The sequence below is a fragment of the Dendropsophus ebraccatus genome, chromosome 1, assembly GCF_027789765.1.
Source record: "Dendropsophus ebraccatus isolate aDenEbr1 chromosome 1, aDenEbr1.pat, whole genome shotgun sequence".
NCBI classification, from domain to species: domain Eukaryota; kingdom Metazoa; phylum Chordata; class Amphibia; order Anura; family Hylidae; genus Dendropsophus; species Dendropsophus ebraccatus.
Genome location: NC_091454.1, coordinates 6,198,314 through 6,211,725, shown reverse-complemented (window position 1 = coordinate 6,211,725; position 13,412 = coordinate 6,198,314). Strand labels below are relative to the sequence as shown.

The window sequence follows — 13,412 nt, the reverse complement described above, 5'->3', positions numbered from 1 at the left end:
ACGGGGGACGGGGCGGGGGACACATCAGATGTGGCGGCGGGAGGAGGCAACGTTCTGCAGCCTCTTCCCTCCGCCCGATCGGCGGGGGAACTCAAATCTCCCCCATAGACGCTGCGGTCGCATTGACCGCGGCGTTTATGGGGTTAACTGCCCGCGGGGAGCGCGGCTCCCCTCCGGGCAGATGCAGCGGGAGGATGCTATGTGACATAGCCTCCTCCCGCTGCCCGATAACTGTCAGGGACAGCGGGGGGAGGCAGGGAAAGCATGACGTTTGGGGAACGTCATGTTGCAGGAACTACTTGTTTTACATGACGTTTCCCAAACGTCATTTTGCGGCAAGAGGCTAAGGAACCATTGGAGACAGTGCTGGCGGCCATATTGGTTGTCACCCAGCTTTCCGGGCTGCAGATAGTATGACAATGAGCCATACACACAGGGTATGTGGTGGGTCTCTGTCTGTTTGTACCTGGGCCGCTGCTCTCACCTGGTCGGCAGATGTTGCGATCTCTCCTCTTTATCCGGGTACAGTGGGGGGTCCGGGTGCCAGGACTGGACAGTATATAAACGTTCCGCCTCATTTTGGGATGACATCACCGGCCGTGATTTATGGTCTCAGTTTTTTGGTGTCTGTTATGGTAACGTAAACCAATGGGGCGTGCAGGATGCGCCGGCCAAAGATGTTCCGATCACCTGGGCAGCGCCCCCCCCCCCCTATGGACGCAGGAGGACATGACACATATAAAGTCCCATCCAGCTGCTGCAAAACTACAACTCCCATGATGCTCTGGCAGCCTTCGGCTGTTAGGGCATCATGGGAGTTGTAGTTGTGCAAGAGGTTGCCTATATAGGGTAAATACACACAAGACAGGAAATATCTGTATCTATTCCGGTGGATGTAAGTCCGGTGGATCTGCATCTAGTCGCGGTGGGCCGGCTAATGTCCACTAAAAGGGTTAGGGGCCCCCCTGTACTCCAGGAGATGTCAGTGACTAGAGATCAGCGAATAGTATTTGATCAAATAGTATGCTATCCGAGCTATATGATTGCAGTCGAATATTCGAGCCAAAACGCAGTAAAAATTCGATTCGCCCTCCCACATCCAGCCAGTAAATATGCAGGGGGGAGGGACAGGCACTAGGAATAGGCAGGACTTAATCTCCTGAATCTTAGAATAGTCATTTGAGATTCCTGCCACTTGCTGCTTGGGGCTAGAGAGGGACAGACTGTATACCAGGGAGAGAAAGCTTTTAGGTTTACCCATAGCTTCACCAAGATGTTACTGAACGTCCTGGTGCTGCTATGGGAGTTCAGAGGGGGGTCGACCCAGCTCTAAACTGCCACGATCCCGGGTGGTATATACAGCCCGGACCGTGGCTATTTGCCATGCGTGCTAATTAAGCATTTAGATGCAGCTCTCAAAGTTGACAGCTGCATCTAAGTACTTGCTGTAGCCCTTCCCTGGTGCTCTAGTGGGCGGATGCCCCCCCCCTGCGCGCGTGCGTGCTACGCCATTGCAGAGGGGCAATCCCTGTATCCTCATCCAACCGGGGTCTGCGCCGTAATGGTGCTGATCCCAGCTCGGCACTGTATTGCTTTTGGCTGCAGCAGCCGAAAACAATAGAGTGCCTATCTCATGGATCTATGCAGTATAACTATACTATATCTATATAGCTATACTGCATAGATCTCTATGAGAGATCAGTGTAGTAATACTAGAAGTCCCCTAGGGGGAATAACCCTAACCCCAGGGGGAATAACTCTAACCCCAGGGGGGAATAACCCTAACCCCAGGGGGAAATGACTCTAACCCCGGGGGGGGGGGGGGGGGGGGAATAACCCTAACCCCAGAGGGAATATCCCTAATCCCAGGGGGGGGAGAACCCTAATCCCAGGGGGGCTTCTAGTATGTGTGTAAAAAAAATAAAAATATATATTTTTTTTTACTAGTACAAAATTCCCTCTTCTAATAAAAGTCAGAATCACCCCCTTTCCCCATTTTACAAATAAAAATAAATAAATAAACATATTGGGGGAGATTTATCAAAGGGTGTAAAATTTAGACTGGTGCAAACTGGTCACAGCAACCAATCACAGCTCAGCTTTCCTTTCACCAGAGCTTGAAGCTGAGCTGTGATTGGTTGCTGTGGCCAGTTTGCACCAGTCTAAATTTTATACCCTTTGATAAATCTCCCCCATTAGGTATTGCCGTGTGTGTAATCACCTGAACTATTAAGTTATCACTTTCCTGATCTCACACGTTAAAAGGCGTACGCGTAGAAAAATTCCAAAGTGCGAAATTGCTCATTTTTGGACGCATCAAGTCTAAAAAATTTTTAATAAAAAGCGATCAAAAAGTCGCATATGTGCAATCAAGGTAACAATAGAAAGTACAGATCATGGCGCAAAAAAAGACACCTCACACAGCCCCATAGACCGAAGGATAAAAGCGTTATAAGCATAGGAATGGAGCGATTTTAAAGGACAATATTTTTTTAAAAAGGTTTTAATTGTTTAAAAGCCATCAAATAAAATAAAAGATATACAAGTTACATATCGTTGTAATCTTAACAACTTGAGGAACATTTATAACAAGGCGGTTTTACCCCAGGGCGAACCGCGTAAAAACAAATGGCTCATTGTCAATCTGTACCAACAAATCTGCTGCGTATTTGTTGCGTATCTGCTGCGTATACGGTGTGTGGGTTTGTACCCTTAGACAGAACGCTGCCGGCAGGACAGGCCAGCACCAAGGCATATAATGAGAGTTTGCCGAGGGATCAGGGAGGACAGGGTTGTGTTCGGCCAGGTACTCCCGCAACAGCCGCCGATTCTTGTCCCTCCTGTTTGTACTAGGCCCTGCAGTGATGGAACTTTGGTGAGGGGGTGCCATGATTGTATCCCATACTTTGGAGAGTGTTCCCCTGGCAGCTGTGGACCGGATGGATGTTGTCTGGCTTTGGGAGGAACTCTCTTCTCTGCCACCAGCAATGGAAGGTGGGAATACCTCCATCATATTCTGCAGCAGTTCTCTCTGGTACTCAGGGAATCTGGTGGTCCTCTCCTCTACTGGAATGAAAGAGGAGATGTTATCTTTAATATTTCCTCCTCCTCTTCCCCCATCTTCGCTGGACCAATGGGATGCACACAACTGCACCGCTAGCCTCGCCGACAGTGTGGCCAACAGCCTCCTTCCTTCAGAAATCAACGCTAAGAAGCTGACAGGAGTGTAGTGTGACTGTCTAGTTCAGTCACATCTCCTCCTATCCCGTCCTCTCCCTAATGGTGATGAGGGATTCATTAACAACACATAGAAGTGGGATGATCAGGATCACTATGGCAACGTCGCAGCTGACCCTCTTGGTGGATTACTCGAATATCCAGGCGTCGCACTTTCACCAGTAGCTCCAGCAGGTTGGGGTAGGTCTTTAAAAAGCGCTGCACCACCACATTAAAAAATTATAGTTTATCATACGGATTATATACCTTTTTTATTCTTCAACAGAAATACCCACAGACTTTGAATTGGAGAGAGCATGGCAACGCATGTCCACCCGCCTTTATACAGCGAGTCACCTGAGAGGCCTGCAACTTGAGCTTGCAGAAATGCAGGCAATGCTGACAAGGCGACGCCAAAAGGCAGAGTAAATTTTTTTTCCTTTCTTAAAAATTCCTATTTTATTGTTGATAAAAATGTTATTTATGCATGCAGTGTTTGTCTTTATTGTTTGCATTCCTTTTTATCATCCACCTTGCTGCATGTTTTTCTCTATGGGACTCCCCAGTATATTACACACCCCAGTATTAGGCTCCCAGCATGTTACTCTGGGCTTTTGTATTTCAGGTCCGACCATTTTCTTTGGATCTGCCCCCGATTTCTGCATCCGCAAGCCAACTATTATTTTGTTAACAATTTTTTTTATGCAGCTTGGGATTTGGAACTGATGCCTTTGTGAGATCATAATCCATTCTGTCCATGATTTGGACCAGATATTTACCTTCAGCAAAACCGAATGGGCCATGTTTTCTTTTCAGCTCTGCGAATACGCGGAGGCCTAGCAATCGTCGTGTGTATTGCGTCATACATATGAACAAGAGCGTAATATATACCCACAACATAATGCATACGCAAGTACCGCGCGTAACATATAAGCTAATATTACACACCACCTAATACGTACGCAAGTACCGCTAGACCAAAAGGTACACTTCTACTTTACGTTCATGTACCCAGGCATGCTTTCCCTGCTGTCCCATATGCATCCAGAGGTGTTGGCATTATTTCCTGAGGTGTCATTGGGCACTTGGTGACCTCCTAGTGGTGGAAAATTGATTTCAAGGTCCCAAGTATTTTCCTTCCATAGACTATAATGGCATTCGTTATTCATTCAAATAGTCGAATATCGGGAGCTATTTGAATCAAATTTCGAATTATCGAATATTTCACTATTCGCTCATCTCTATCAGTGACCAGAAGCCATGGTATCAGGACTAATCTTTTGCGCGATGTTCCCCGTTACTGAAACGCTCCGGTATTTTGTGACAGGTGACTTTTTCTTCTGTAAATGCGATTAGCGGCATCTGATTGGATTTGTCACCGCTCCTCATCTTCAGCCGCTTATTCACAGCTCCGGCCCTGGTACTTGGCCTGGACACAGCAGCGGGGATTACAGCATTCAGCCTGTAGATGCTGCTGACCCCTGCTGGACGATGGGAGGAACTACACCCAGGGGGATATAGAGGGAAGTCAATGGGATTGATTATAGTGAACGGACACTGGCGTATGGTCACTGGACCCTGCACGCAGTTCCTCACCTGTCCACTGGTCTGGTCGAAGTGAATTGTCTTTTAAAGGTGCGTTCACACATACAGGATCCGCAGCAAATTTGATGCTGTGCTGTGGATGCGGTACGTATGCATGGAGCCAAAAGGTGACTTTTCAGCCTTAAAATGAATATTTAACCCCTTTTATTCTAGGAAGTGAGGAGCAATATTACTTTGTAGGTGGGAAGTAAAGGAGGGCACTATTAGGGTGGGTTCATACTGAGGAATTCTTGCGGATAAACTCAGCAGAATTCCGTAGTATGTCCACGCGCAAAGCCTCGCGCCTTTCGCCGGCTCCATAGACACGATTCTATGGGACACACAACGGAATTCCGCTGACATTGTCTGCGAGAATTCCGTAGCATGAACCCACCCTTACTGTGTGTACTGACAGGGGGCTTTAATGCTAGGTATGGAACTAAAACCATGCGGGGCATTATAACAGGGTTACAATTACTAAAAGGTGGCACTATTACCATATGGAGCAGTATTACTAAAGAGGGCTTTATAACCACACAGTGATTATTACTATGACCACTGGGGGCTCTATTACTATATGGAGCACTATTACTAAATAGGGCATTATAACTATATGGGACACTATAACCACTAAGGGCACTATTACTATATGGGATACTATGACCACTGGGGGCACTATTACTATATGGGAAACTATAACCAATGGGGCCACTACTACCATATGGGACACTATAACCACTGGGGGCACTATTACTATATGGGACACTGTGACCACTGGGGGCACTATTACTATATGGGACAATATGACCACTGGGGCCACTATTACTATATGGGACACTATAACCACATGGTTCATTATTACTATATGGGACACTATAACTACTGGGGGCACTATTACTTAATGGAATACTACGACCACTGGGAGCACTATTACTATATGGGACAATATACCACCTGGTGTAGTTACCATTACCACCTGGTGTAGTTACCACAGTGGTCGCTATTACCACCTGGTGTAGTTACCACAGCGGTCGCTATTACCACCTGGTGTAGTTACCACAGCGGTCGCTATTATTACCTGGTGTAGTTACCACAGCGGTCGCTATTACCACCTGGTGTAGTTACCACAGCAGTCACTATTACCACCTGGTGTAGTTGTCACAGAGGTAGCTATTACCACCTAGTGTAGTTACCACAGCGGTCGCTATTACCACCAGGTGTAGTTACCACAGCAGTCGCTATTACCACCTGGTGTAGTTGTCACAGAGATAGCTATTACCACCTGGTGTAGTTACCACAGCAGTCGCTATTACCACCTGGTGTAGTTACCATTACCACCTGGTGTAGTTACCACAGCGGTCGCTATTACCACCTGGTGTAGTTACCACAGGGGGCGCTATTACCACCTGGTGTAGTTACCACAGCAGTCACTATTACCACCTGGTGTAGTTACCACAATGGTCGCTGTTACCACCTGGTGTAGTTACCATTACCACCTGGTGTAGTTACCACAGCGGTCGCTATTACCACCTGGTGTAGTTACCACAGGGGGCGCTATTACCACATGGTGTAGTTACCACAGCAGTCGCTATTACCACCTGGTGTAGTTACCACAGGGGGCGCTATTACCACCTGGTGTAGTTACCACAGCGGTCGCTATTACCACCTGGTGTAGTTACCACAGCGGTCGCTATTACCACCTGGTGTAGTTACCACAGGGGGCGCTATTACCACATGGTGTAGTTACCACAGCAGTCGCTATTACCACCTGGTGTAGTTACCACAGGGGGCGCTATTACCACCTGGTGTAGTTACCACAGCGGTCGCTATTACCACCTGGTGTAGTTACCATTACCACCTGGTGTAGTTACCACAGCGGTCGCTATTACCACCTGGTGTAGTTACCACAGGGGGCGCCATGCTTGGTCTTGTAGACATGTGTTTGGACAGGCCGCACTTCTTATCTACACAATGTACTCGGAACAATGTGAAAGTGACAATTCATCACCTCACAGCCCTGACTTAATATGTTCCCATCACCCTTCACACTTGGCGCGCCCGCCTCCTCACACCCAGGTGACTACAACTCTCTTCCTGCCTCCACAGGGTTAAGAACAGGAAGGAAACTGCGGGAAGGTGGCGGGGAGGGGGCGGTCACCATAGTAACAAGCCTCCTGCGCCCGAGACAAAGAAGCCGCAAGCCCCGCCCTCGATCACGCCCCCCGCGCCTGCTCAGTGGCGACCTCTCGTGCTCCCCTCCGGCCTCAAGCCCCGCCCACAGCGCCCGGCGCATGCTCCCACGCCTCGACTCCGTGGTGACGCGCACGTAAGGCGACGGCAACGAGCACGTCGCGCATTAACGGTCCAGTCAGAGCTCCGGCGGCCGCCGCTGCTGTATTCGCGGACGAGTCGTAAGGAGCGCACGGACGGAGCGATGCCGGGGCGGAGGAGGAGACCGTGAGAGCGCGGAGACACCGAGCCGCCGCCGCCGCCGGCGGGAGGAGGAGAAGCAGCAGCACGGCACGACGCTCGGCAGGGCCGCGGCCTAGCCGGGGGGGATGCCGGGATGGAGAGCCACATCTCCTGCCTGTTCCCGGAGCTGCTCGCCATGATCTTCAGCTACCTGGATGTCCGCGATAAGGGCCGGGCGGCGCAGGTGTGCGGGGCCTGGCGGGACGCGGCCTACCACAAGTCGGTGTGGCGGGGGACCGAGGCCAAGCTGCACCTCCGCCGCGCCAACCCGTCCCTCTTCCCGTCGCTGCAGGCCCGGGGCATCCGGCGGGTGCAGATCCTGAGCCTCCGCCGCTCCCTCAGCTACGTCATCCAGGGCCTGCCCGACATCGAGAGCCTGAACCTGAGCGGCTGCTACAACCTGACGGACAACGGGCTGGGCCACGCCTTCGTGCAGGAGATCGGCTCCCTGCGCTCCCTCAACCTGAGCCTGTGCAAGCAGATCACGGACAGCAGCCTGGGGCGGATCGCCCAGTACCTGAAGCGGCTGGAGGTGCTGGAGCTGGGCGGCTGCTCCAACATCACCAACACCGGGCTGCTGCTCATCGCCTGGGGGCTGCACGGCCTCAAGAGCCTCAACCTGCGCAGCTGCCGCCACGTCTCCGACGTCGGGATCGGCCACCTGGCCGGGATGACCCGCAGCGCCGCCGAGGGCTGCCTGGGCCTGGAGCAGCTCACCCTGCAGGACTGCCAGAAGCTGACCGACCTGGCCCTCAAGCACATCTCCCGGGGGCTGCAGGGACTGCGCACCCTCAACCTCAGCTTCTGCGGGGGGATCTCGGACGCCGGGCTGCTGCACCTCTCCCACATGGGCGGACTGAGGAGCCTGAACCTGCGCAGCTGCGACAACATCAGCGACACGGGCATCATGCACCTGGCCATGGGCAGCCTGCGCCTCTCCGGCCTGGACGTGTCCTTCTGCGACAAGGTGGGCGACCAGAGCCTGGCCTACATCGCCCAGGGCCTCTACGGACTCAAGTCGCTGTCCCTCTGCTCCTGTCACATCAGCGACGACGGCATCAACCGCATGGTGCGCCAGATGCACAGCCTGCGCACGCTCAACATCGGCCAGTGCGTCCGCATCACCGACAAGGGCCTGGAGCTTATAGCCGAGCACCTGAGCCAGCTCACCGGCATTGACTTGTACGGCTGCACCCGCATCACCAAGAGGGGCCTGGAGCGCATCACACAGCTGCCCTGCCTCAAAGTGCTCAATCTGGGGCTCTGGCAGATGACCGAGAGCGAGAAGGTCAGGTGAGGGCCGCCGATGGGCCACCCCGAGAGACTTCTAGGACTGGGACTGATGCATTATACTGCCTGATAGGGCCGCTGGGAGCCTGCCCAGCGCCGGCAATGGAGGTTGTTACCATGGGGATCTGCAAGAGATTTAGATAAAAGGCGCTCCCTGGTGTGTGGCATGGGTTACCCGCTAGCAGCGCCATTGCAGTGTGGGGTCCTAAACTAAAGCATCATTAGAAGACACCACCCTCCGGCTGTTACAGTTACACTTCCCATCATGCCCGGATAGACAGAGATTTGGCTGTGTAGGCATGATGGGAATTGTAGTTTTGAAACAGCCGGCGCTCCGCAGGTTTGTGCTGTGCTCCATGTCTAGGCTGCAGTCTTCTAGGTTGCTTTGTCTTGGCCGCCATCTTTATGGTGACAGTCACAGGCTGCTTCCAGATCCACCTCCCCAACGTTTGGCTCTTGCAGAACTATAACGCCCAGTGTTCATGGTGGGAGTTGTAGTTTTGCAGCAGCTCAGGAGCAACAAGTTGGGGAATGCTGGTATGAGAGCTGCACAGTGCATGATGGGAGTTATAGTCCTGCATGTTGGGGGTGACTGGCCTATGTCAGTCCAGCTACAGCTCCAATCTAGCGTTGTCCATGTATGATTGGAGTTGTAGGCCAGTCAGCCCCAACCTGTGCATCTACACAAGTGTTCCCCAACCTGTGGCTGTCTGTCAGGATGGGAGTTGTAGTTTTGCCACAGCTGGAGACTCTTCTATTGCTGAGCTACAACTCTCATCATGCCCACTATATATGAGCAGACCACCAGCCTCTGACTTTCACTGGTGTAGACAGTGGCCAAGAAGAATTCCCCCCCCCCCCCCCCCCCCTCAGACCCGCCACCTCTAATGTAACTTCAGGTCCTGGCGCTGAGGCGGTAACCCCTGTTCTCCAGCATAAGGAAGGCTTCATGGGAGCTGCACCCGTAACATTTCTGAATTTTTAGTTTGTTCTTTTCTATGTTTGTTTTGTTAGTAGATGGAACTTTCCAATAACTCCGACACATTCCTCCCCAGCCCCCCAGGAGTCGGGGTCCTTCCCTTCTCCATCATACTCCTTATGGCCGGCTACCTCGATTTTACGTTTTGCTCCCCTTATGTTTTGTTTTTAGTGCCTGAACTGGAAAGATGTCTTCTTTCTCAGCTTTTTTTTAATTTGCTCCCGTAGACATTTCTGCACCCCTCCCAGTGACTCCCCAACAGGGCATAGTGGCCCCTCCCCCTTCTCAGTCACTCCCAGCAGGGGATAGTGCCCCCCCCAGTCACTCCCAGCAGGGCATAACACCCCTAAGTCATGCCCACTCCCAGCAGGGCATAGTGGCCCCTCCCCCTTCTCAGTCACTCCCAGCAGGGGATAGTGCCCCCCCCAGTCACTCCCAGCAGGGCATAACACCCCTAAGTCATGCCCACTCCCAGCAGGGCATAGTGGCCCCTTCTCAGTCACTCCCAGCAGGGCATAACACCCCCAAGTCATACCCGCTCCCAGCAGGGCATAACACCCCCAAGTCATACCCGCTCCCAGCAGGGCATAGTGGCCCCTCCCCCTTCTCAGTCACTCCCAGCAGGGCATAACACCCCCAAGTCATGCCTGTCCCCAGGGGATAGGGCCCCACTCACTCCATGTTTCCCCTTTACTTTTATACCCGTTTTTGACCCCTTTGAGTTGTAGAAGCGAAGTGCAGGACCTGCCTTTCTTAACTCTTGCTGCTGAAGGATGTGCAAAGCCGAGCTCCAGCCGATGCAGATAGTCGGATTCTTATATATGCAAACATCAGCCTGTTTCTCCCCCTCCCCCCACGAGTGCACCTTTCTGTTTCCTATAAGGGGAGCACAATCCTGGCTGGTTCTCAGATTGGGGTTGCTTCTGTCCTCACTCCCTTCCTCTGTGGATCACATTCAGTTTGGCTGATCTGGACTCTGTTGGTATTTTCTATCTCTCCCCCCCGTCCATACTTCCCCCCCCCCCCCCCGTCCATACTTCTCCCCCCCGTCCCCCACCCGTCCATACTTCTCCCCCCTCTCCACAGTTGGATCTCATCTAGAGAGGAAAAAAAAAACGTGCCGAATTTCATTGTACTGTCTGTGAATTTGTATAAAAGATTCCTCCGAGAAACGCTTTATATTCTTACAGTTAAAAAAAGGTTAAACGGATATTTATATAATAAAAGAGGAAATATGATGTATGTTTTTGAGAAATCGGAGGTGTCTGTGTGTTATTATGGGGTCGGGGGTCAGCGGGAGGAGGCGACCAATCTCACAGCAATTCATTTAGTCTCCAACCCAAGACTGAACCAATTGATAGCAGACATAGGATGGGGGGAAGCTTCGGCTGTCCAGGCCTCATGGAAATTGTAGTTTTGCCCCCATCCTGAACTACAGATGTTGCAGAGACAGGATGGTGGTCGTAGTTGTGGAACAGCTGGAGCATTTTTATTTGAAAGGGAACCTGTCACCTGGGGCAGAGCCTGCCTGACCCCCCCCCGGTAGAGCCCCTAATACTTATCCACTCCCCACACAGAAATAGCCCCCCAATGGTCTGTGCGCTCAATATGTACAGTACTGGAGCGGTGATTTCCTATTGACATCGGAGTCGTCTCTACTCATTTACATATTGACATACAGACCAGCGTACAGCGTTCAGACCACCGGGCGGCTATCTCTTTGCGGCAGGAGTGGGTAAATATTGGCTCTACCCGTGAGGGCCGTGGTGACACGTTCCCTTTAAATTGGCTCCTTAAAGGGTTTATTCACCAAAATTTTCTTTCAAATCAATTGGTGCCAGAGATTTGCAGTTTACTTTTATTGAAAAATCTCCAGTACTTATCAGCTGTGTACTCTCTCCAGTCTGACACAGTGCTCTCTGCTGCCCCCTCTGTCCATGTCAGGAACTGTCCAGAGCAGGAGAGGTTTTCTATGGGGATTTGCTGCTGCTCTGGACAGTTCCTGATATGGACAGAGGTGGCAGCAGAGAACACTGTCACACTGGAGAGAATACACCACTTCCTGCAGGACATACAGCAGCTGATTAATGCTGGAAGACTGGAGATTTTTAAATAGGAGTAAATTAAAAATCTACAGAACTTTATGAAAGAAATTTGTGCCCCAGTTCAGAAAGTGATGGTGTGTCCATGGGATATGATATATCTTATAGGTGTACAGGAGAAGGGGGAAACCAGCCGCTTTCTCTATAGCAGCAGCATCTAACTGATGGCCATTTAGCTGTTGCAAAACTACATTTCCCATCTTTTCTGGTTGTGATAGGAAACGCTTTGGCATTCCAGGCATGATGGGAGTTGTAGTTTGGGAACAGCTTTAGTTGCTACCGCTGATCTAGATGGAGGGCAGACTCAGCCTAACAAGCTGGTGTATGCAGCCAATATAACCCTCACAGAGGTTATGGGGAGTCACACTGTGTAATTACCATTCAAGGGGTACTCTGCTCATACATAAATTATCATATGTGGCTACCCATGGTGAGACTTACAATTCCTTCCATAGTTGTTATTATCTACTTATGGTGCGTTTACACAGACAGATTTAAACGCAGCATAAGTCTCCTTCCCCCAGTTCTCAGCTGCTGCTTTCTGCTGAAGACACAAAAATCTGTGTGAGCTTTTTGCTCTGTCCCCCCCCCCCTCCTTCTGAGACAGCTGATGTACACAAGTCCCTGGCAGGCTTTATCTGCAACATTGTGACTTTTTTGTAATGCTGGGAGGGTTAATCAGGGACTTATTTACATCAGTCGTCTCGGAAGGGGGTGGGGGGGATAGAGACAGAAAAGCTCATACACAGATTTTTGTGTCTTCAGCAGAAAGCAGCAGCATTTAGGGAAGGAGACTGAATAAATAACAAGTATGGAAGGAATTGTTAATCTCATCATGGGCAGCAATATATCAAAAGTTATGTTAAAAGTGTCACTGTCGTTTTTTTTTTTGCAGAAATCAATAGTCCAGGCGATTTTAATAAACTTTGTAATTGGGTTTATTAGCCAAATATGCCATTATCTGCATTCACAAAGACCCCAGGTCCCCCCCTCTCTCATTCACTGCTCATTGTCAGGAAATCTCGTCTCTTTTACATCAGTCGAGCCCTGTCTGTGCTATGGAGAGGGGAGGGGGGGAGATTAGTCGCCAGCAGAGAACAAAGGATTACATAGCAAGACCTGTGTGAAAGCTGGTATTCAGAGGTCAGAGAGGTCAGAGGAGATAGCCTGGTGATGTAACTGTCAATTAACTCTTTGTTGTCCTGTTTTGGTGCCTCATCTCCCTCCACCCCTCCCCTCTCCATAAAAGAGCCATGAAGACAGGGGGGAGAGCTTCACACTGGTTTTTCATGATAAAAATCAATTTTTCGGCTAATAAACCCCAAACACAAAGTTTCTTTAAATGCCTGTACTATTGATTTCTGCAAAAAATAAACGACAGTGACACTTTAACCCCTAGACGACTTTGGATGTACCGGTACGCTATGGGTCACTGTCCCCAGACGACCCTGGGCGTATCGGTATGTCCTGGGCTATGAAGCGCGCTCCAGAGCGGTGCACGATTCATAAGAGGTGGGGCCGGCTGCAGTATGCAGCCCGGCCCTCACTGCTAATGACAGGCTGCAGCGTGTCATTAACCCCTTAAATGCCAGGGGCAGTCCCCTGTGACTTACCGATCGGGATCCCCTCCCTCCGCGCAGTCCGATCGGCGCTCTGATAGTTAAGTCTGCCACAGGCAGGCTCAATGAGCAGAACGCCTATAACACTGATCATATGGCATAGCAGTGATCAGTGTGTATGTAAAAGTCCCCCAAAGGGTGTAAAAAAAA

The 13,412-nt window shown here is 50.8% G+C and overlaps 2 protein-coding genes across 2 annotated transcripts in view; one reads left to right on the top strand and one right to left on the bottom strand.

The window, feature by feature from the left end:
• WNT5B (Wnt family member 5B) overlaps positions 1-13,412 on the bottom strand; it is a 69,129-nt gene that overhangs the window by 28,291 nt on the left and 27,426 nt on the right. The window lies entirely within an intron of this gene.
• FBXL14 (F-box and leucine rich repeat protein 14) lies at positions 7,111-9,426 on the top strand. Its single transcript, XM_069965125.1, has one exon. The coding sequence runs from the start codon at positions 7,367-7,369 to the stop codon at positions 8,567-8,569; it is 1,203 nt and encodes a 400-aa protein (XP_069821226.1). The 5' UTR covers positions 7,111-7,366; the 3' UTR covers positions 8,570-9,426.